Source organism: Desmodus rotundus, chromosome 7 (genome assembly GCF_022682495.2).
Source record: "Desmodus rotundus isolate HL8 chromosome 7, HLdesRot8A.1, whole genome shotgun sequence".
In the NCBI taxonomy this organism is placed as follows: domain Eukaryota; kingdom Metazoa; phylum Chordata; class Mammalia; order Chiroptera; family Phyllostomidae; genus Desmodus; species Desmodus rotundus.
The window spans coordinates 24122841-24147298 of record NC_071393.1 but is presented as its reverse complement, the minus strand read 5'-3'; the positions used below and the strand labels follow the sequence as shown (position 1 = coordinate 24147298).

At 46.4% G+C, this 24458-nt stretch overlaps 1 protein-coding gene across 6 annotated transcripts in view; it reads left to right on the top strand.

The window, feature by feature from the left end:
- Positions 1-24458, top strand: part of ETS1 (ETS proto-oncogene 1, transcription factor) — a 127280-nt gene that overhangs the window by 46766 nt on the left and 56056 nt on the right. The window contains exon 1 of one of the 6 annotated variants that reach the window (XM_053928284.2): positions 15984-16429. The exons of 4 other annotated variants lie outside the window; for them this stretch is intronic. In XM_053928284.2, the coding sequence (XP_053784259.1) occupies positions 16348-16429 (82 nt within the window). In that variant the 5' untranslated portion in view covers positions 15984-16347. Of the gene's footprint in view, positions 1-15983; positions 16430-24458 lie in introns of those variants that run through there. One more of the 6 variants, XM_024557418.3, reaches the window with a different exon arrangement.

Sequence of the window (24458 nt, the reverse complement as noted above, 5' to 3'; positions counted from 1 at the left end):
GCTAATGTTTGTGCACGGTTGGAAGGGGTCTAGTTTCTTTCCTTCTTGTTGTCCCAGCACCATTTGTTAAAAAGATTCTTCTTTCTTTATTTCTTGACACTCGTATAGACAGAGATTTGTAGATACCTAGGGCACCTATGTTTACAAGCTGCCTTCTTAATCCATGGTGTAAATAATCATTTGTTTCAAGTGGTTCTTCAGCATTGCTCACTGTGGTAAATGAGAATTTTTTGAGGTATAGTGAGCTTAGTGAGTCGAGGATACCTGAATTCCAAATCTGCTTTGGCATGTGATTTGTTTTGAACCCCACCCCCCAAATTGCCATATATTCTTTTCTTTTGAACCAGATACTGTTAAATATTTTACACACATTATTTTATTTGAATCCTACCAAAAAATCCTGCAAGCAACTTCATTTTATAGAGAAGTAAACTGAGCTTTGCAGAGCTGAAGTACCGTGCCCAAACCTCCACCATTGGTAAGCTGCAGACTCTGAATTTGAGGCCAGGATAGCTGGTCTCCTCTGCTGGACTTTGAACAAGTTGGGTGAAATAACAGTAACCAGGAAAAGGCAACAGCAAACAGCCATTACGTATGTCATTGGTGAAGAATGCAAAATCTGAAGATCTAGTTATGCTACATGGTTATCAATTTCCTCATCTCTCAATAGGAACATACCCCTCCTCTTTACCTCCAGGATTACAACGGACCAAAATAGACAATATTTAATTTTTAATTTACTCCAGTATATTTTAATCCAAGAAAAAAAATCAGCAGACTTTTCTAGGAAAATTTCATCAGATTTTATGAACTAACGGTACACATCTCATTTCATGCAAGTTTGTTTGTCTAGGATGTTAATATTGATACTTTTTGTCTTATCTTTTGTCTTATCTTTGATGGGTTTTAAAGAAGGTCACTAGCAGCTGTCTGGCAAACATCCTGAAGCTGTAGAGTTTGCCACAAATAAAACACTTAATGGAATGAATATATTCAGTTCGGGCATCTCGGAGGCACGAACAGCGGCCGTGAAGCCAACGGAAGCAGAAACGTCTTGTGTATTGGGGGCATCACTACATGTTACACCCAAACCAACCCCTCACGCCCTTTTTCTCTTTCCCCCTCTGTCGGGTGCTCACTTGGCCTCTGGTGGAGAATTGGAGACAGGTGACTTGAGAACAAGGAGACCTTTCCCCGAATGTATTGTCTGTGCATTTGGAATGCCATGCCCTACTTGTCTGGAAGTCTCCACAGGAACATGTTATTCTGTCATCCCAGGATATGTATATATATAAGTGGAAAAATATTAGCAATCTTGTTCTGTGACCAGCTGCTCTTATTTGTAATGCTTCCCAGCGTTTCCCACTGCAGCTGTGAGGAGCTGTGCGGCAGGCATTGACCCTCCAAGCGCAGGGGTGCACTTCGTGTCAGTTTCCCTCGCCCCCCCAGTTCCCATGGGAAGGGAGCGGAGTCCTTCCTCCCCTTTCCCTTAATCCCTGACCCTGATGTCTTTCCTTCTCTGGTTCTTCCTCGAGCTCAGGCAGACGCATCACTTGGGACCCTGTGGTATCCACCTCCCAATGGCAGCTCCGCTTATTATTCCCTATTTTGAGTGGCGCTGGGTTGGAGTAATGCATTGATAATCTTTTTCTACCGCCATGCCTTCCCTCTGTCTCCCTCTACACATGCATTCTTGGTGGGAAAACAATGACTCAGAAGGTTCATGGTATGTAAGTGGTAAAAGGTCTGATGAGAAACCCAACAACTGATGAGGAAAGACTTGGCAGGAGAAAACCCGCATGTAAAGGTCTCTGAGTGGCAGGTGAGAGTGATCTGGGACCTGGGAATACTTTGAAAGGATTGAGCGAATGTGCGTCTTCAGTGTTTTGTACAGCTGCCTTGGATCTGGTTGTGCAAAGCCCTGGAGAGTCTCTCCTCTGTGGAGAGACACTGCAGGTCGAGGGCTGGGGAGCTGCCCTCTTCCCAGACATTCCTCAGAGGTGCTGGGCATTGATACTGATGGAAGCGCTTTGTGACCTTTAAGGCCAGACAAGGGAACACTCGCAGTTATTTCAATCAGAGGCGAGGGGCGGTGCTTACTCACATTTACTTCTGAGGTTTGACACCTACAGGACTGAAGACGACCCAGACAAAAAGACAATGTAAGTGAACACGCAAAGCAAACAGACTCACAGACGTAGAGAGAAGTCTGACGGTTGCCAGGGGGCAGAGGGTACGGGGGACTGCGGGAAAGACGGAAAGGGATAAAGAAGGACAAGTTGGTGGTTACAGAATAGTCAGGGGGACGAGAAGTGCAGCATAGAAAACAGTCAATGATTTTGTAACGACCTTGGATGGTGCCAGACGGGCGCTGTAGCTATTGGATTGTCCAACCACTATGCTCTGCACCTGAAACTAATAGAGAATAATGTTGAATGTAAGCTATAATTTAAAAAATAAGATAACATAAAATAAAGTAAAAAGAAAAAGGACCCAAACCCTATGAAGATAGCATGTAACGACTGTCTCTTAATTAGTTTTCTAAGGACTCCCATTTGCAGGGTTACCCTGAAGTCCTTGCTGAAATAACCTGCTACCCGGAATATATCGACACGAACTGACCACACGCCGCTGCTCTGTATAGTCAGTTCCCTGCCCTGCCGCTCACTGATGGGAGTGTTCTTGTGTGTCTTGATTTGTTGGCATTATGCCTTTTGGTATTGCCCAAAATCTCAATTGGGTTTAGAAGCAGCTATTTCTATCCCACGTAAAGTATGCTATTTTCTAAGACCTTTACAACATTGTGTTTACCCAGGGTACTTAATTCTTTTACCCAATATCTCCATGACAGTACTCACATTTACAATACATGTTTCTTATCTTGCGTTCTTTGATTAACATGCATTAATTATATGCATCTGATATTTCTACTTGATTAATATGGCATCCACCCTCATAGTCATTTCCAATCATTCTTCTCTTTCTACCATGCTCTCTATTTATCTTTGTTGTGACGAATTATTCCCGCCATGTAGTTTATTTGACCTGTCCTTGATGAATGAACAGGTGTGATTTTTACATGCTCAGTGCTCAATGGCTGCTTTGTATTCATAACCAAGCGGTATCTTGGGGAGATAGTTCTATGTACAATTCAGCTCTATTTGTCTTCATTGATTAGAGGTCTTGGGTGAGTCTGCCCTAAGGCAAGATGTTAAAAATGGAGGTGCACCATGGTAAGGCGAGCAATAAAGAGCTTCTTGCTGGCCCGAATTTAATTTTACAGCCTTCAACCCTTCATGACTGTTGTAGAGCGGGCATCACACTTCAGCAGCAGGAGGCTTGCCAGAGCCACGTGATTGCCCAGGGGACGGAGTGTTTGCTCCCTGGGCCTCAGGTTGAAGGTTATGAATGCTTTTGTGGATGGGATTACTTACTACTGTGATGGCTACCAACTGTGGAATCCCTCTGTGTCTTTGTGCCTCGATTTCTCTCCACAAGGAAGGCATCCTCGGATATTAGAGAAACACATCTTATTAAAATTGAGACTGTGGTGCTAAAGTAACAAGCAAAGAACGGACCCCAGATGTTGTCCTGTGTAGAAGTGAATGTATACAGGGACCCTCAGGCGGCGATTTTTGCTACAAGGCTTTGTGATTTAGGAATTGGAATCATTCAGCGACTTTGGTTGTTTTTAAATGTTTGGGGATTTGGCAGAGTCCAAATTCTGTTTTGCCAAGCGCTTTAATGTTTTTAATGCTAATTTTGAGGCCCATGACCATTTCATGGAAAATTTAAATTGTATGGGATTACTTTATAATTTAGTCATCCCTCGTCTGTATAGGGCATCCAAGCAGATGAGTGAGTCTTCATAAGAACACTTGGAAGGAAGAGTTTGTAGGGTCTAAAAATTAAATGAGCTAGAAGCCTCAAAGACTGGAGTTGGTTTGAAAAGTTAAGCTCTCGAACTATTAAAAAGATTTAGAAAATGGCTGGCCATGTCTCCTTCAATTTTATTATTAAAAAAATATTGTATCTACAAAGTGTGTGTATGTGTGTACATCTGTACATGAGACTGGATAATTCCAAGGAGAAAGAACTGTGTCTTAAAATGTTAATATTGTTTTCCTAGTACACAGGCGATCTGTAGCGAATCTGGCAGTAGACCTGATTCTACTATTTCCGATCCCATGGAATATCGAATGATCATTTTATTCATTCATTCATCCTTTTATTCATTATTTCATTCACCTATTCATTTATTCCCTTATCTAGTCGTTCAACATTTATTAAGCAGTTACTTTGTTACTATGGTTGCTACTGTGTTTTAAGGTGGAAAGGAAAGCTTGGATAGAACGTGTCCCACCCTGGAAGGCTGAGTTGCTTTTCAGCCCTGTAGTGAGTGCTCAGTCAGAGCCCGAACGTGCTTATTTGAAGCAATTTGTCCTGAGAACACAGAGGAGGACGTACAGGATTGTGCCCAGGAAGGGCCTGGAAGCCTTTGTGGGGAAGGGGGTGGTGTTTGCAGCTACATCCTGACAGATGAGCTGGACAGGTGGACCAGGGCTTTCTAGAAAGGGAAGGGCCTGTGAAAGCGCACGCAAGGGTGAAGCAGCAGGGTGTGTTCAGAGGACTCGAACAGGTCCCACATCACTGGGGTGCAGGGTCCCTTTGAGGGAAAGAAGTGGCATGTGGTTGAAAGGTGGGCAGGGGCCCTGTTTTGGGCTTTCTGGCTACGGTTGGATTGTATCTGGCTAGCAAGAATTAGTCTTTGAAGGAATTTATTTCTACATCATGTTTAAAAAAATTGTGGTCACAATGTGTTCTCTTATTTCTGCCTTCCTCTCTGATCCCTTCCTGGGGAGCTAAACTTTCACACAGGTCTGGAGACCACTCCCCGAGCGCAGACCTGCCTGTGGCTGCCCTGGCTGCGTCTTCCCCCGGCTCTGAGACTTCGGGTGTAAGCCCTCCATAAATGCGCCGCTCCATGGGGAGGGCAGCACTTTCAAACTGTGAGGCGGGCAGATTCGCACCAGAGATTTCTACACGGTGGCAGAAATTTTTCCTTCCCAAATCATTTACTTTTAAAAATAAGAGACATTTCATCTATTCTGTGAAGGTGGAGGTAACTCAAGTCTGAGTGAGGAGTGACTATGCAGCGTGAACCAAGGAAACACTATGGAGAAGATGGCTTTTCAAAAGCTGATGGGGGAGCTTGTAAGAAGTGGAGCATTGGCTTGTGTATCTCTAGGCGCATTGCAGAGGTTTTGCACCGAGGAGAGCTAATCAGGAGACCTGCATGGGGAGAGAGGCGTGTTATTTAATTAGCTTTACAATGGGCTGACTTGAAGGCACGTGGTGGTTTTAATAGAGGGAGATAGATGTCCTTTTTTGCAGGGCTAATTGTTGGGGAAAAGCAGGGTCTTTGTTCCGGCCCAGCATGACGGCTCTGATCTCTTGGAGCCTAGGGCTGCCCCTGCTTATACTTTTAGACAGAGCTATTCAAGGCTGCTCTGTAGAGCAAAGGAGAACAAGAACAGTATTGTGTGTGCAGGATCAGTGCCCAAACCTCCCCAAAGTCACTAGGAAAAAAAAAAAGAGAATGAGAGGACCCGGCCATGTGCATTTTGGAGTATTTCCCCATCATTTATTTGCTATGCTTGTTGGAAAGGGCAAAGCTACACTTTAATCAACTTGGAGCTGAGGCGGGGTGACTTAACTAAGTACTCCCAGAAAACCAATTAAGTTCACTTTCCCAATGATATGGCGTTAATCTTGCCAAAACGGAACAAGCAACCAGTGTGGAGACCACATATATTCCATGCTGCCAGCTTGGATGGCTCGGTGCCAGGCACCGGTAGTGCCAGCAGACAAATTATGTAGCTGATGCCTTCTCAATAGTGAAGCTGTGTTGCGAGAGGGCAACATACGTGCAATGATGTGCCGATGGCTGATGGGTGGCCGAAGTGGCAATGAGAATACCTTTCCCTGGGGTTCTTTTGGGCAATGGGTCAGTACAGGTAGTTGCCACCAGCCAGTAAAACACTTCATCTGAATTCTGGGTAATAAGTCCAAGTTCCGAGGGAGTGCTACGTGGGTCCAACATTCTGTAACTAAATGCACGTGTATGGCCCAACTAGGGCTGGTGAGAGGTTCAGGTTTGCAGCACAACCTAAGCTGTTGGAAAACTCTTGGCTGTTAGAGAAGGAGTAGGTAAGGAAAATGTAAGGTGGGGTAAGACAGTAAAAGACTTTCCTGAAGCGAGTGCAGCGCTGTACTATCTACAGGGGGCTGGTTTGGAGCCGGCCTCAGGGCGGGGCATAGGGCATGTGCTGGGCAGCGTAGAAGATTCTGCTAAGTTGCTGACCAGCTTGAAAGCCAACTGGCGAGGCCATTTGCGTAATATCTTGTTTTGCTCCAGTGGTACAAAATCGCTGAATGGGTACCAAACCCAGAGTGGAAGGAATCCAACATTGGAAGGAATCCTAGAGGGTACCTATGTTTTATTTGCTGCTAATGTATAATGTAGCTGTGAACGTACGATTAGAACTTCCGTGACCACATCTCACATCTATATAAGTAGGAATCAGCCCCCTTCCCCCCAAGAGGCATGGAGTCAGGATTTGTGCGGTTTGCATGCTCAGACCTAACATTATCTTTGTCTTTATGTCATGATTTTACCGTCCTAATATCTTGGGAGAACAGTATATGCCACAGTTTGAGTGGACTTCCATAACAATCTCATACTCACTACATCCGAGTCACACTTAGGTTTTCAAATTAAAAACAGCAGCGAAGTGTGTTAAGCACACCCTCTGCATCCGACACAGCGCGAGTCACGTGGCCCCCATCCGTTCCGCATTCAGGTCGACTGTGCACTGGACACTGTGCTCGGCTCCATGCTACAGGGGAAGAAACGGAGGCTTTTGGAGGCCGAAGGACTGATAGCTGGAGAGTGGGCAGGGTCAGACCCAAACTGCTGTCTCGCTTCTGCCGAATCTTGTGCTCTTTCCCAATCTCTACATTGCCTCCGCAGTTATTGTAGAGTCGAGGTACATTCTCTGAAGCCAGGAGACCAAACCCTCATAGTCCATTTGGCAAGAAACTGCAGGTCTTTATGTAGGCTATTTGGAAACATGGACATTTATTTATTTGGAAGTGTCTCCTTACCTCCACAATAGAGTCAATTCAGTTCAATTAAAAAAACAATACCATCCGCAACAGAACACGTTAGCTCACTGAAAATGAGGAAGGCGTGAGGAGGCTGGCCCTTTCCCGGGTCTGCAGTGGGTGTTTCCAGCCATCCGGTTTCTCTCAGCACTACGGAATTCCCTGAAAGAGAAGTCCATCGTCTTTTTGATTTTTAACAATTCTCTGTGTTACTTAGAATTTTTCATTCCTGGAAAGGGATGTCTTCTGGGAACCTGCCCCAAGAGAGCTGCCTGCGGAGTGAGTTTTCCTCCCACAGTCAGCAGCCAGCTCCCCACCCAGCTGTGCCTTCCTCTCCCCTCCCCTCCCATTTCTCCCCTCCCCGAAGGGTCCCTAGTGGCACTTCCCACCCAAGGCCTTTTGGTGATGAAGTCTTTCAGAATGGTTTCCCAGTCTGGGGAAAACACGTGTTTCTGATCAATCTGGTGAAATACACTTCCACGAAGAAGGGACTTCTATAGTTTCTACTTTCCTCATTCTCCACGTTACCTATAATGACTTATGATTTCGAGTGCTGAGTGCTTGAAAGTGCTTCCTGGGCCTGACTGATTAAATGGCGCCTCTTTACACGTTCCACACGGTCGAGTTTGCATCTCTCCTCTTCACCAACCTGAAGGAAGAAAGGATTTTATTGTATAGGAGCCCATCTAGATAGAGGAGACATGAGCTGGGGTCTGTTCCACCTCATGCGTCATCGCCAGGACCACGCACTGCATTCCGCCTCCGTCACAAGGGTGATGCAAGGGGCCGAGCGAGCACAGCTGGCTTCCTGTAAATTAAAGGAGGCTCCATCTCTTCTTGGCCCTTAAGAGCAGAGAATTAAGTGGGAGCTGTAATCCCAGAGAAGCTGACATATCCCTTCTTGAGGCTGTTTGTCAACTGTGAACTTCCTATCAGTGACATAGTTAGTGCTCAGTAAATTCTAAATACGCACCATTACACTGGATGCCTCTAGAGTGGTTTTTATGGATTTCCCTTCCTGCATAGTTATGGAACTCAGACTCTGGGCACAGTTTTCAGATCTGTAACAGCAAGAGAATTTAAAAAGAGCGCTGCATTTCGCTGCCTCTGTCACTAGATGCAGCAGGGGCAAAGGTAGGATTTGTATGAAGTCTTTAGACCTCGATAATGTTGTGCAGTGAAGGCTGCTAAAGGTAAGATAGAAACGGATTCCTGCGGGAGATGTTCTAGATGAATGCAATGACGTACTCAAAGGACGTTAGTTTTACTGGCTGGTAAGATATTCTCAGAGTGAGACATTGCGTATTTTCTCGGGCCTCTTATATGAACCTAGGTCCGAAGGAAGTGATGCCAGGTAACACGTGCTCCTGATCCCCAGCGCAGCTCAGAGGCGATGGTGGGTCCTAACCAAACCTGTTATCTTTGGTTTCTATGGGTTAAGATCAGTCTGCTTTCCCATGGACACATCGCCATTGCTCATTCACAGGTATAACTAATTAAGTGTGGAGAGGAGAAGGCAGCCACAGGCCAGTCAGCAAGACAGTTCAGGCCTTCTTTGGTGCCTCTGCACCACCTGCAAGGTGGGAGGGGCTTGGCTGACTCACTCTCCCCTCCCCGCCCCCATCCCTACTTTCAGCCTATCCCCTTCCTTACTGTAGGGGATGCGAAAGTATGGCCGAAGGATTCCAACAATGCAATGCTTCTGGGGACCTGACCACTTACAGTAGATTTGAGAAGGTGGAGGGGAATTCTAACAGGCACCGGGCTCCCCATAAAGTGTCTAACAATCTATTCATGGAGAAAACTGGGCCCACTTCATGCACTCTCTTATCTTTACAAACAATGAACATAGTGAGTACATCTTATCTTCATGATAATCAGTGAAATAAAAGATTCAACTTCAAGTTCAGAAATCCCTGAAGACTGTTTCCGAGCCGCAGTCTGAGACTACGAACAGTGGGCTATAGGGAAATTCAGATCAACAACAAAACAAGTAGTTTGCTAGGTGGTGAGCTCAGTGCCATTTTTCACAGCCAGCTGTACCCAAATGTACGTAGATGAAAAATAAAGCAACTGAGGTGACCTTAGGCAACATTTTCCTTTAAGGGGGTGGGAAGCAGGAGGTGAGAGGAACAGGAAAAAAAGTTTATAAAGACCTTTCAGTTGGAAAAGACTCACTTGGTTATCTTTTTACTCTTGAACTTTGAGGAAATTTAAGTCACAAAAACTGTAAGATATCTGAGGTAAGGATCTGTCTCTGGGATGTTAGGAAGTTATCTATTCATTAATTAGATAATCAACATAGTTTATTGAGCAACCCTGTCTCGAGCTGAACGCCTAGTTTACAATGAGGACCGAAACTGGTCCCTGCCCTGAGGCAGCGTGGGAGGCAGACAGGCATGTTCAAATTGGCGCTAGGGGGGTGGGCAGGCTGCTGAGCACAAAAGCGGCACCTTGAGGGGATGGGAAGGGAAATTCTTTGCATACAGCAAATGTTCACGTGGGGGAATCACTGAGAAAGAGCCTCTGTGTTCAGTGTGATTTTTGGCTTGACCTCCGCTTGCATCTTCTGAGACCTGCTGAGACCCTGTCACTTCCATTCCAACTCTGTGCCCTTTGCAACTGCTCCAGACTGAGGCCCCCCTATTGATTTGTTTTACTGTCATTCCATCACTGCTGGCCATGCAGGACAGTGAAGTTGGCTTTGTGAACTACTGGATAGATATATCCAGGCTTTACCTTCATTGTGGAATTTTGGGGGTTTAGGTCCTAGAATGATAAGGACACAGGATTACCGTTACTCTGCCTCCTCATGTCCCATCCTCCCCTTCCTTCTGGCCCCCGGCTTATCCTTCCACTGTTCCCAGAGGAGGTTCCTGCTACTGCTTCCACCATGGACACATTGCCATCAACCCAATACCATCATCCCATTTCCTGTCCGGGGTATTTCTTCTTCCTCTCGTATTATCTGCTTCCTCTGTCTGGCTTCCAGTATCAAGAACAGGGTGAAGAAATTCTCCACCCCATCTCTGCTCCTTCATCTCTAGGGTGGTAAATGCTAGTCCTTTGGGGCAATTGACTTGGCATTTCAAAATGAAAGAGGGAGGAGAAGGGGGGAAGATTCCACAATAAAATTATCTTAATTTGAGATGCAGACCACAACTGCAGAGAACATCTGTTTTGAAGTCTAATGTTGTCTTTGTAACCAAGAGCAGAGCAGGGCAAGATCAGAGGAGGGCCTTCGCCTTCCAGCAGTTGAAACCACCTGCATCCTGGGGAAGGGCCAGGAGCCTGTTCTCAGGGGTACCGAGTACCTTGCTAGGAGCCTGGTTTTCTTCTTCTGCCATGTTATTAAAGAACATTGGTTCTCCTGCCATCTCTGCTAATGCCATCATCCCTCCACCTCCCCAGGAGGCCAATTTAGGACAACTTAAATTGGAATCCAAATTACATGATCCCCAAAGGCTCACAGGGCAGCAGGCCTTCTGCCTTCTGCCTGCCTGGGAGGGAGCAACATTCCTGGGAAACATACTCAGGCTGCCACTCTGGGTGTGTGGGGGGAAGCCTCAGAACCCTGTAGCCTTGCCTGGCAGCTGCCCGCCTCTTTCTGTGTGATTGGGGTCAGATTTGCTGCAAGCTGAAAACGTGATGTCTAAACTGTGGATTTTAAAATGTCTCCTGGTCCATGGATGGGGCCAATCCATCCCACATTGTTGGGGCTGCAGATGCAGCTGAATGGTTCATAATTACAGTCTAGAGAAACTGCAGACGGCGATGGAGCAAACCCAGACCCCTTTCTCCTTACAGCCCGTGCCAAACTGTCTTGTGCAGGGAATGACGGTGTGGTTATCCTGTAATGCACTTGCCCCAAGCCAACACATTCAGTGCAGAGAAGATGATTCGGTTTCTGGAGATTGTCTGGTCACCTCTCTGTCCCTGTGTACATTGTACCCTGCTTCATGTCTCAGGAGGATCTGGCAGCAGACTGCACTGGACAGCAGTGACTTCCCCAGCCAAAGCGCCACCTGTAAATGTAAGCAGCTACCGCCACAGGAGAACTTCAGTCATGGGGTCCTGTTCTAGCCCTGCCGCTGGCTTTTTCAGGCTGTGTGGCCTTGGGCAGGGTGACTGACTTACTCTCTCGACCTCATTTCCCACTCCCTCTGGTAAATGGGAGGGCTGGACTCATCTCTGTCTAAGAGACTCATTTAATTTTAACACGTGACAAAGCCAAGACCTAGGTTTCGTCTCCAAAGAGCCACCACACGTGGTCTCCCTTCTGCATCGGAACCACAGCTTTGTGACTCGTGAAACACATACCAAGGTGCATTTTTCTTGTCTAATCAGGTAGTGCTGGAATTTCCCAAGTGAGGCCAAACTCGGTGACTTCTCAAAGCAGGAGCTAAGGAGGAGGCTTGGGGAGATTTAGATGAAACACGGTCATCCTTTGGGCCTATGTCTGCCTGGAGACAGCTCAGGTAAATAGAGGGTCCAATTGCTCTGCTAAGGGGATGATCGCAGAAAGACGGAATGCGATTTCTCCAGTATCCACCGTGTACTGGATCTTAACGGCATAACAATGATTTAACAGTAACTGAGCACTCTTTCTGACCTCGACACCGTGCTAATTGCCTTGTACGCATTTTTCTCATTTAATCTTCCAAACCACCCTAAAAGGTGGGTGCTATTATTATCCCTACTTCACACGTGGAGGAGCTGAGGTTAAGGACCGGGTGACTTACGGGTAGTGATTCAGCGGGTTAGTTGGTAGAGCAAGAATTTGAACCTGAGCCTCATTCCATAGCCTATGCGCTTTCATCTTGGTTTTATTACGGAGAGCTTTCCGCAGGCAAACAGGCCCCAAGTCCTCCCCCAGCCCTGCCGTCCCTCCTCCTGCTTCCCTCCTGACTGCCGCTCCCCTTATTGCTCATTGTTTATTGTACCATCTAAACAATAGCTAATGAGTCGGTATTATTACATGGTAGGGAGAGCCAGGGGTGATTTTACTCCCTGAAACAGAGAAGAGGTTATGACACAAAAAAGGTTAAGTGGCTTTGGTGAGGTCACAGAGCCGGCCTGTATTCAGTGACAGCACCATGCGAGTCCCCCACTCGGGTTCCTGAATTGACCTTAAGGTCTTTTGACATCAGAGTTTAATTAAGGGACTCATTTTCATTTTTCTTGCTCTCTCCAATTTTCCATTTTATGGCCGCTTGATAATGGGGACAAGGAAGCCCCAGGCATTTCATCCCCCTGTGTTTTTTCATCCCTCAGCTTATCACACAGAAACCTCTGCTTCAGAGTTCAGCTCTCAAGCCTGTTTCTGTGACAGAGACTGTTGTTGCCTTTTCTCAAAGAAAAACAACCACAAACTCAGACAGGTTGTTAATTGAGGAGTTTTTCAAAGAAATGTTACATTTAAACCAGTAAATTAACATCTGTGAGTCATCAAGTTGTTCGGGATCAGCCGTTAGCGGTCTGAATGTTTTTGCACCTTACCTCTAATAAAGCATAGGCTAGCTTGAAACTCAGAGGTCCTTTGGTTCGTCAAAGATCAAAATTCAGGAAATAGACAACTTTTTCTAGCATGCTTCGGGAGAGGAAGACTCTGTCTTCCGCGACTTTGAAATCAGGTGTATTTTAATATTTAGTTTTTCTTGAAGTTGGGGTGGAGTTGAAGGAGGAATGTGACTGAGAAAGTTTGTGTTTATTTATGTGCATACTCCAGGAGATTCTTACAAAAATGGGACTATTTTCTTTATACAGTAAGTCCAGTTCCACACCCCTGTCCCTCAACTTCTGCAGCCTTTATTTTTTTGGTCCTTACTGACAGGATGTTCCTGGTTTAGGAAGCCTCAGCCCTTGCTGGATGTAATTCCCTAAGTCTAAGGAATGCTTAAAAATACAGTTCTGTTTTCTCCCCGGGCCGGGAGGAACAGAATTCCACATTACAACAAAAGCTAAGAAGTATGTCCTTGGTAGAGTTTTCTTGCATGCCTTAAAAATGAGATGTAATCTAGGAACATCTTGCCAAGTGGAAGGCAAGGCTCTCAGATGACCTCGTTTTGCTGGTGGGGAAACTGAGGCACGAATGAAATGGAGTGGCAGGAAAGCTGGGGAATTAGAGGTTCTGCTGTGCCATGCGAGGAAAAGGGCAGACCCACATGCAGAGTCATTGACACTTTTTAGTTCCTCTGCACAAATCAAAGTGTATCAACCTCACCTGGTCTTTGACTTAGAAAGAGTTGGTGGCAAAGCAGACGTCTACACAGCCAGGAAGTGGATAGTTCATCTTTCAACGCATATTTATGGACCATCTGCCATGTGTCAGGCACTAGGATTGGCATTGCTTTTAAACATGTGGTAAGACAGAAACGGCATCTAAAGTCCATTAGAACATTTAGAAAAATCTACTTGTGTCCTAAGGAGAGTAAAATTTTCATTGATCAAACCTGATTAATCAAGTGGACACTTGGCAATATTTGAACTTGTCCATGTTAGTGCTTCTTGTCCTAAGGGAGGTTTCAGCCAGAAGGCTAAAAGCATAACTTTTGATAACATCTGTACTCATGTCGATGGAACTTTCTGGGGGGTCTCTGGTGGCTCCCGACTACCTCCCCAACCTTGCCATGTGGCCAATCCCTTTCCTGGGATGGGACCTTCACGTGGTCTGAATTTCTGTGCTTCGGGACGGGCTGGGTTAGAGAAGGGTGACTGTCACGTTGAGTCGTCACTGTTGAAGAACCGAAGGAATAAATCCCCCCACTGCTAGAGTGGCAAGTGTTTATAGTGTAATCAGGGAGGGCTCTTTCAGTGTCTCATGTCGGGGTGGGGGGTTGGTATTAGAAGCAGTGGATGGGCCAGCCTGGAAAAGAAAGCTGTGGAGCCGACTGCAGAAGAGAGAAAGGACTTGTTTGTGCTGAGGAAGCTGCTTCGGAAAATAGAGAAGTCCTCATACTTGAATGAAAACAAAACCCAACATCTTCAAACAACCTCAAGGAAACAAAATTTCTCAAAACAACACTTGATTTGCTCAGTTCTTCTGCTAATGTATTCCTGGTGGGTAAGGCAGGATTGGTTTAAGATTCCTTTTCTTTGCGGCTCATTTGGATGTGTGAATGCACAATTCATTCATCAGCTGTTTCCCCGAGCTTTTCCCAGGATCAGAAACGTCTGTTCTTGTCATCTGGGGGCCAGCATTGTTTTCTCATACCTTGTGGAAACACAGCTGGATTACAACAATCCTTCAAAAATTAGGATTATCCCATACAAATATTTTCCTCTGCTTACTGAAGGAGGGGCATGATTTGAAGTTGGAACCAGAAGTTCAAGATTCGTTATACCTTCTATTCCTGGTTCCTTCCCTCATTTGCTGTGGAAAGCCTGAAAGTTAGAATGCTTCAGGGAGACTAAGCCGGAATTGGATGAAGGTAAGCAGGTGTGTTAAAACTTACCCGAGGCAGAGGTTACAGTTACAGGCATGTGTGGGAGTTCAACGTAACGGATGCTTAGAAATCGGGGAAAAAAATACCTATTAAAATAGCTTTCTCCGAGGTTGTTCAGAAAAATTTATATTTAATCTTTTAGTTACTCAAAGATAGAGCTCAATGTCTGGTCCTAGCTATACATATGGGTAGAGGTATGTGCCTCTCTATCTACTGATTATGTTAATTAAGACCAACTATCTCCACTTACGATGACTTACCAGCGGCAAGTCATTCATTATTCGGGATCATGTTGTGGCATCTGAAGTGTCTGCGGTTCCCAAATGGAACAGGGGCTGTGTGCTGTTGTTCCGCCATGGGCGATGTACTCCAGAAATTCAAAACCACAGAGCCTGGGCGTCGCTGTTTCGGGGGTGGTGGTGGCAGGTTTCATCCAGGAGAGGTAGTAGTCAGTTTTATCCAAGAGAGGAGAGTCTGCGAAAAGGAAGATCAAAACTTTGGCCAATGGTGAGATAATCAGAGCGATGGAACACTAGCTTCCCCCTTCTGTGCCAGCACTGCTGTGGGGAAAACTGAAGCTTACGGAAGCCCAAGACTGATTCAAGTCTGGGCTGTTTTGGACTCTCCCGATCATGCAGCAGAATTTGGGCCTCTGTTTTGGGGTCTCTGGTAGGCTGCCTTGGGCTTGATGCTTATCAAGGGCAGGTCCATCTTTTCTTGATTGCGCTGGTGGATTCTGAAAGGGGTCTCCAGAAACACCACCCCGATTGATTCCTGACTCACTAACGGGTCGGAGTCCAGTCTCCCCAAAGCCCCCTGAGGACACTGGCTCGCGAGTGTCCTGAGCCTGCTCGCACGCATAACCCCTTCCTGGCATGCCTCACGTCCTGTGTGTCAGTCTTTGTGAATGAATGATGTACACGCACTTCAAAAACTATGCTGCTACCGGGAGAGGGCCTGAGCGGATGACCAATCCCTCAAGAATGCGTGGAGAATCAGGGGGACTTTTCCGAAGTGTTCGGGGAGGCTCTGCACGCAGCCCCCTCCCCTCGGCCCTGTGCCTCTGTGCCCGGGACAGCACCGGCCTGGCCCGCGAGCACACCGTTCCACTCCTACTCCTCTGAGGCCTCGCAGGAGGGTCCTCGGGGAGCCGGCGCGGGCTGCCGGGAGCTCCGCCCACCTTTCTTTCACTTTGGGCGGCCGCTAGCCATTGGCCGCGGGTCCTGCCAGCCGCCACCCGCCCCGCCCCGCGGCCCCGCCCGCGCTCCCCCCCTGCGGAGGTCCTGGCGGAGCTGGGCGGGGCGGGGCGGGGTGGGGAGGGATGGAGGTGGGGGGTGCTGCGGGCAGGGGGGAAAGCGCCTGGCTCCGCGCAGAGAGAAACGCCCTAAAGAGGAGGGAAGAGCGCGCGCGGGAGGGAGGGCTCCAGGGAACGGGGACGAGCGCAGGCAGCCGGCAGCCGATCGGAGGGAGCGGGCACCGGCGAGGAGGGAGCGCCGCGGCACAGGCGAGCCTGGGACCCGGAGCGCCGACTTTCCCGCAAAGTGCCAACTTCGCCGGAGAGTGCCGGGCGCGCACCTTCTGGGCGCGGGGGAACGGCGGCGAGAATTTGAGATTTTTAGGGAAGATAATCGGATTGCTCTCGTCCCCTTTCCCCTGTTACAAATCCCCATTAAAAAGACAAACAAGAATAACAGCAAACTTGCCATCATCCTGTCCGTCCCCTACTCCTGGCACCATGAAGGCGGCCGTCGATCTCAAACCTACTCTAACCATCATCAAGACGGAAAAAGTCGATCTGGAGCTTTTCCCCTCCCCGGGTGAGTGGTGACGGCGGCGCCCACCTCAGCTCTTGGCCAGGGTCTCCTCCGCTTCTCCCCGCCTCGCAATTTCCTCCCAGGCAGTGCGTTTCTGCCTGCGGGGCGATGCTGGTGGCAGCTGGGGAGAGGAAGAGGAGGACTGTTGGTGGCCTGAGACCCTTGTTTGGGGGGTGGTATTTATTTTCACAGCTGTGGTTTTGTGAGGAGTGGGAAAAAGCTTATAGAATGTCCAGCGCCCACATTCCCATTTCTTTATTTGTCCAAATAAGCAAGAACCCTCTGGCTTTACCCCTAACGTTGGGGGGATGAACGTTGTTGCAGAGGGTATCAATCCCTTGACTCTGTGTCCCCCAGAAATGGACCTGGATGGGGGGGCTCTGGGCAGTAAGAGCGGAAAAGATGTCTCACTGGCTGGCCCTCAAGGGCACTTCAAATGTCTTGCCTTCCTGAGCTCCCTGTCACATGCCCCTTTGCTTTCTAGCTCCTCTTTTCTGGACTGAGGATGAGGAGATGGGAGGAGAATTGAAACGCACATCTTAACTTCAGGGAACATACTGATTCTTTTCATGCAGATTACTCACTTTATCCATCTTTCTAATCTACCATAAATTTGCCCTCTGGTGCTAAAAATTTATTAGAAGAGGGAAAACCTCCCAACACTCAATGTGACTTTGAGTCTTTGGTTAAGTGGGTGGTGTTATCCTCCTCTTTGAAGGATTTTTTTTTTTTAAGAAGAAAGGGGTAGGAAAGAAACTTCATTTTGTCTTAGGCACGATTTTTGGTGCTAAACAGTTTAATGGAGTCTGACACTCCATTATTCATGGAGTAAGTGCAGTTTAAGAAGAAGAGATGATTTCTTTAAGGATAAGGAACTGCCAGCTACCCTTGGAGGTTGGTGATTCTGGAGGTAAAGCTATATAGAAGGGTACAGAGGGAAGGTGATGCTTTCTGGAAAATAATCAACTGCAGTAACGTGCTGCCGTGTAGCAGCTTATCAATAAGTTGGGCTGCTAATGCCTCTGCCATAATGAGTTGCTTATTTGAACTCTCTGAATTTGCTTCACGTTTCAACACGAGCCAAGTCTCTGTTTTGTCATTTGGAGATCCTTCAGAAATGTTAATGAAGACACGGCCTGTCCTCTGCTCTTAGACTCCCTAATGCTCAACCCCAGTATTGATGGCTGGGAAGCGCACAAAGAGGGCTGGGGCTCGTTTGTTGTCATGCGGAGCAGGATGGATGGTCAGAGCGATGCTGAGATCATCTAGAGCCATAGGCACATTTTCGGCACTTAGAGCTACAATTCAAAAACGATGTTGGGAAGACAGTTTCATTGGGGGGTTCAGAGAAGCCAGAATTAAGTTCTGTTAGTCACAACGGATTCAAACCGTATATACAAGAAGTGACAGGGTAGTTCTTAGCAGAGATACAAACTCAACTCACAGGTCTTTTCCTTCAGGATGGCTTGTTTGTGTGTGTTCACAGATTGGGTTGCGGGGGAATATTGTGTAGATATGTCAGTTCACACCCCTACAGTGGGTCCTGTGTGCTGGGCATGAAACCGAGTCACTGGTAACACATGTTTTAGGTCACAGGAAAACAGTCAAGCAATTTTGAAGGGAATTAAATGTTAAATATTTAGGGATTTAAGTATATTATGCTGTTAGTTTGCTTATTGATAAAAAGAAACCCCGAGTATGTAACTTCCCTTAGTTTTTCCATCTGTAAAATGGGTAGAGTAAGGCCTAGTGCAATCGTCACATCCATTCTAAGAAGCACCTTTACTTGCTTCTCTTTTTAGAAAAAGGTTTACAGGCCACTGGTTAGGTTTTGTAAATGGCCTTCAATGCAATGCAGTTTCAACTGGTTAAAGAAACCGGACAGTCATTGTAATGTAAATCTGCCATTCATTGCAATGAGATTTGATTTCTGGCACCGTCTTGGGGAAAAGAAAGGAAGAGACTTGAAAATACATATATAAATACAATGACCAAGTTTTAGTGAACTTAATTCTGGGTGTTTAGAAACCTGTGTGAATATGACACCCATACTTTAGAGAGGGAAGAGGGAAACAGGCACAGAGAAGGTAAGTCATTTACCTAAGAATATTTAGTGAGCCGGCTACTGAAGTAAAATGAGTCCGTGTTTCTAACCTCGCAGTGTACCGTTGCCTTGAGTGGTACCTTTGAAAAGCTCAGCATAGAAATTTCAGTTGCGACTTTAACTTGCAGGTGCAAGGATGGAAAAACATTGGTCTGACTGCCTGCTTTTATGGTGGGAGGAGAAGACACTGGCTAAGTGAGGATTTGCTTTGCCCATCAGACCATGCAGGACATGTGTTTAAAGTTTAACTTCTCGCTGCGTGGCTTTGTGTCCACAGCTGTGACTTAAATATTTGTCAGAATGATTCTTTGGGGTGTTTAGTTTCTTACGTGCGGGGACAACCAGTTTGGGATCTTATCTGGTTTAAATAATTAAACCAGGTCGCCCCACCCCACTCCCCCACTCCCGTTACATGAGAGTTAAAGTCAGGCAGGAGAGAGGCAGGGTGTGGAAACGGGGGTGCTGGACCACCTGTTTGCCTGTCTTTGTGAATAGGACTTGGTCAAGGACCTCTATTCTAGACTGAGACCTCACAGGGTTTTTGACAGCTTTCAGTACCAAATTCACATGCATGTACACCGATACTGAATTTTTCTTCTGAGTGGTAAGATACACCATGTTGACTGCAATGTGCTATGGCAGGGTTCTCAGATCTTAAATGGGCTGACCAAACAAAGCTATTGCATGTCCATGGAGCTCCCTCCTGGTGTGGACCTTGCAGCTTAGGGGTGGGGGCCGGGGGCCAAAGCAAATACATTCCTAAGCTGCTCCATTTTTTCCTCTCCTTCGCACCCCACCTTCCTGGTGAGGTGAGTGTCATGCCCGGGGAAGAGCAGGGGTTCTGGTTCTGGCTGTGGCTGTGTGCTGCTTTACAAAAATGAAAAGTTTCGGTCCCCTCCCAACCCCAGGAGAGGATGTCCCTCCTTTGGAGACCTGCATTGTCCTCAGAGATAGGGAGGAGCTTTGTCCCTCTCCCAGTCTCTTTCATCAGTCCCTGTATCTTCGTCCGTGTGGACAAGAAAGGAAGGCAGAGCGGCCTAGGCTACTAGGATTGCTTGTTCACCATACGTCCAGATCCCCAGGGACCACACTCCATTAATGACTAAAGAGCCCAGCAGTTCAGAGGTGGGCTTCTGGAGCCAACCTGTCTGAGTTTGAATCCCAGCTCTGCCCCTTACCAGCTGCATGGCTTTGCACAGATTGCTTAATCTCTCCGTGTTCTAGCTCCTGCATCTCTACAATGAGTGGAGTAATTGTTCTACTTCATAGGTGGATATAAGAATGGAATCTATCAATGTGCGCAAAATCTTAAAACAGTGCCTGACCCATGATAAATTATATTGAACAGCTGACTGGAAAACAAATCAACAACAACAAAAGTGAGCCTGATCAGTGTAGAATTTTCAGGGGCCCTTGAAATGTGTGGTAGGAGCTGTCACTGTACAATGCCCTCTTTACTTAGAAGAAGAGCAGAGTTAGAGAGAACATTTCCACCTGCTTAGCTGAGGGCTCACGCTCATTCTGTGCTCCGGAGAGCAAACACTGAGACGGGTAACTTTCAGAGTGTCAGAGGATCTCAAAGTCTCAATTCCCAGAACCAAAGGCACAAGGGTCAGTTGGTTACTTTGGCCGATGGGCTTCGTCCATGCTATAAAGAGCAAAAATGCCACCAAGACTAGAGGCCACGGGGCTATTTGCAGGGTTGATGGAAAATTAGAGTATGTCAATTATGCAGACTTGAGAAATGCATCATGTCCAGTTATTATAAAGTATCTCACATTTTATTTATTTATTTGGTTGGCAGAGCTTGCATTCCTGGCATTTTTGGTTGGTTTGTATTGCTGGTTGTTTTTTTTTTTTTTTTTTTGGTCTGTGTAACTTTTTTTCTTTCTTAAAGAGACCAGACCACCCTGGAGGAGATCGCCTCCTTTTAGGAGACAAAACAGCCACGGTCAGCCTCCCAGAGCCCAGCTTGCCCTGGCCTCCACCAGAATCTCTGCAAACCCAGAGCTGGTCAGTGTAGGTCAGGATTTTTCAAGAAAGCGGGGCTCCCTATGTCCAAGAGCACCGGTAACTCTACAAAGGCTGCAGCAGCAGCAGCGTGATTAGCCGCCTGTCTGGGTTGCGGAAGGAACGACCCACGGCTGCGGTGGCATTCCAGGAGTTTGCACTCAAGGTGGATTCGTGCATTCACCAGTTACGGGGGTCTTCCGGAAGCACGTAAGGGGCCTGCCTTGTGTACTTGGCACTTGAACATAAAATTGCACGTTTACATTCCACACTAACTCTGGGGTGGGGGAGGCCTTATTTTATCTATTTTTAAAAGGAAGGAAATGGTGTTCAGAGAGGCGTACAACTTGCCAAGGCCACACTGTTAGAAAATGACAAACTGATGAGCTCTTGCAGGCATTTTGTGCCTAGGATAAAAGCACCGTAGTATTCACAGAAACTCTCTCCATTGAAAGAGGGGGGTGTATGACAAGGCAGCAATGGTTGGTGGGTTGGGGGTTGAAGAGGTGCAGGGTCTTCCAACAACCCTGCCCGACTCCCCTGAGCCTGGGGAAAGGGTCTTTCCACGTATTGTCTCCAGACCTGGCAGTCAGGTGTGCTGCTTTGGGAAGATGCCAGAAGGTTTAGCTGTGCTTGCCCGCAATCACCAAGCAGAGGACCAGGGTTCTTATTTTCCCAGTGTATTCTAGTGTGTTCACACCCTCGCAGGTAGGGACGTGATTGCCTTCACCTCCAAGGACACGTCTTTCCCGGAGCCTCCCGATTCTGCTTGCTTACCCCTTTCACATGGGGTAAGACACTGCTCTGCCCAGTCGTCCAACCTGGGTGACGAGAGACACAGATCAGCAATGAGTTCACTTTCTTTATATGGTTATAGTTTAATTTTTCTGCTTATAAAGAGGCCAGAGGTACCTACATCTGCTGATCTGCCATCTACATAGTAATTTTTTTGTGTCTGAAATTTAGTCTTTTCAAGTCTATTTCATGGGCCGGGGCTCGTCGTTTGTGGTTATTCTGGCACATGAGTGGTAGTGAGCCTTAGGAGTCTGCCTGCAGACCCGCCCTCCATGGCCCATGGCTAACAGAGAAGCAAACAGGCGGCCTGGCTACTGGGCTGAGGGTAAGGTACTGGCTCCTCTATCACTGCCTGACGGGAGCATTTTCTCCAAATAATTAACATCCTTGGGCCCACAGTCATCACAGAGGAATTTGTACATAGTTGCCCTGTTTCTATCTGGCGTCTCCAGAATGAAATGTTGGCCCCATGTCTCTGCTTAGACAGAATCTCTGGTGGGATTTGTCTCTATGTTAACAACATTCTAGGTCTCTTCTTTGCTTATTCCTAAGCTCTTAACTCAGGGTTAGGAATGCCAAGACAATCCTTAAATCTATCGTCTTCACTTGCCAAGTGTCTATAGCTAATTTTTGCTTTCCTCCGTTGGGTTAAAGATACCTCCTTTCATACTGTCAGTGGATGTTTTTCAAATCGCATGAACAGGCTGCTCCTTCCTGGCTCCCTTTCTGAAGCCCTGTGTCTATCCGTGCTACCTTTTTAATTTAATTGTGCAGTTTATAGTCTCCATGCAGATACAGAAAGAAATTGGTCTGTCGTGTAGGTTGCGGGGGATCCAGTTTCACTGGCAGGGAGCCATGCTTACAGACACACTTAAACTATTGCTGTTCAAGCTGTAAATATTTATTGATTATTTGGCCAACTTCATTATATTTCCCAGGCGCTTTCCAGTTTCTGCCGCCTGGGGACAAGCCTGTTACTGGACCCTTCAAATGTGGCTTCTTACTGACCTATCAACTTTTTTTCAGTTCTTTTCTGTAGCAATTAGCTCTTTCTCTGAAAATTGTAAAATATTGACCCAAATCATGCTCTAAGACCTAAAGTAGCATTGGCGAGTTTTAGGCCATCAGCTTACAGATCTTGGTGGCATGTAGATGGGGGGATCTTATACTTGACTCTCAAAACCAAGACACTGTTGAGAGTGTAATGGGCACCATTCCTAATGACGCCAGAACGGTAGACATAAACTGGAATTCTCCCAGCAAAGAAGGGTCAACTATCAGACACTGAATTTGAATGATGATCCTCCCTTTAATGTCTACTCTTAGCTGCTAATCTTAGAATTCAGACTATCCAAAGTAAGCTAAGAGGAGCAGACTGAGTGTTTGAAGCAACTCAATTGCAATGTGGTTTCCCTCCGCCCAAGCATGGGGGCATATTTTTAAATGTCTTTGACGCATAATGTAATATTTCTCAGCGCCTGAGAAGCAACTAAGAATCAACCTCAAACAAGTTCATTTCAAGCATCTGAAACCTCTCAGTAGCTTTGGGTAGCAATGCTATGCTGTGGATTTTTGTTTTGCAAGGTTCTAAGGAGGCACTGTAAAATTTTTTCATGGAGGGAGGGGCGGGGGTGGGAGAGAAAGAGAGAGAACTTTTGAGCAGGGAGCGTCATCATTACACAAGCAAAGACAATTAAAGTTGTTTTTTATTTTAATGCTTTTCCAAGGTGAGAAGTTCTGTTGAGATCAAATAGGGCCAACAAAAGAGCGTTGCTGGGTATCATTCAAGTAGGTAAACTACAAAGTAAAGAGCAAGCCCTTAATTCTTTAGGAAGGGAGGAAGGTGGATTTAATTGCAACATCCCTTTTGGCTAAAAAAAGAGAAAGAAAGAAGAATGGTACCAAGAAAAGAGTAAGAAAGGGTAGGTGAACTAATGCAACAACAAAAGAAAATAATCAAAAAAGGAATGGAAGAATGTAGGTGATATCTTACAGACTTTTGGAAGAAATCTTCTTGTGGGCCAAGCATTGCACCCTAGTAGGGTTTCCAGTCTCAGGTGGTCAGGTGGGTCATCTCGGGCCTGTTGTTCCCACTCTTTGTGCAATCATTTCTGAGAACTTTTAATCCCTCACGGGCATATGGCTGGGCAGGGGAACCATACAAAATATTCCCTGGGTTCCAGGTGCTTCCATGGCTAAAAGTGGCAGGAGGACCATTGTTTGAATTTATGGAACTATGCATGCAGCCAAGATTATTTCTATTTTCTATGCCTGTTGGCCCTTTCTTCCGACAGTTCTAGGCTAGAATAATTTTATGGGTCATCTTCAGGGAGAACAAGGGTATTTCGGAGGCATTTGAAGGAGGCGTGAGAACACGGATGGGGTTATTTTAGATGGAGAAAATGGCCTAAGTTTGGAGTGAAAGAAAGGCTTGAATAAATATGAAGAAAAATACCTTGATTGGAGGAAGAAAAGAGAGAAGGAAGCGGGATGCCAGGAACTATGCGAGAGCATTGGGCGTCTCAGGATGAATTTTGCCTTTGCAAGAAGGGAGATGTGTAAGGATGGAGCCCTGCTATTGAAGAGGCCTGAGGGGGAGGTGCTTCCCCCCCACCGTTTGGTAGCATTACTTTACCTCCCACTCTAAGTGTTAGTTGGCAAAGCCTCCCTATCAGTTTATCAGACTGAACGTTAAACCTCAGAGACGATGACAGAATCAGTCAGGTCCATATTTTCCAGGTGCAAATGGAAAGAAGAAAGAATCTCGGTCAGGCCAGGGAATTCCGAAATCTGGTGACTTTTTGAAGTATTTAGGAACCTCTGCTCTCAGTTAACGACGTTTTTGTGCAACTACAGTTTTGTGCTGTTGTAATTCATTACTTACCCTGAATGCTTTAAAATCAGAGTGTGTCGTGGAGTCTGATTTTAAAATAGCCTTCAGAGAATGCATCGCAGGAGATTTCTGGCAGCAGAGGTCCTATGTGATGACTTTTATACTTCTAGTATTTATACTTTTTTTTTTTTCTGTTTGATATTCTTTGCCTAAGAGTTAAGTTAATTCTGTACATCATGCATAGGTTGTCTCCTGCCACTGAAAGAGCAGTGAACTGCATGGAGTGCAAT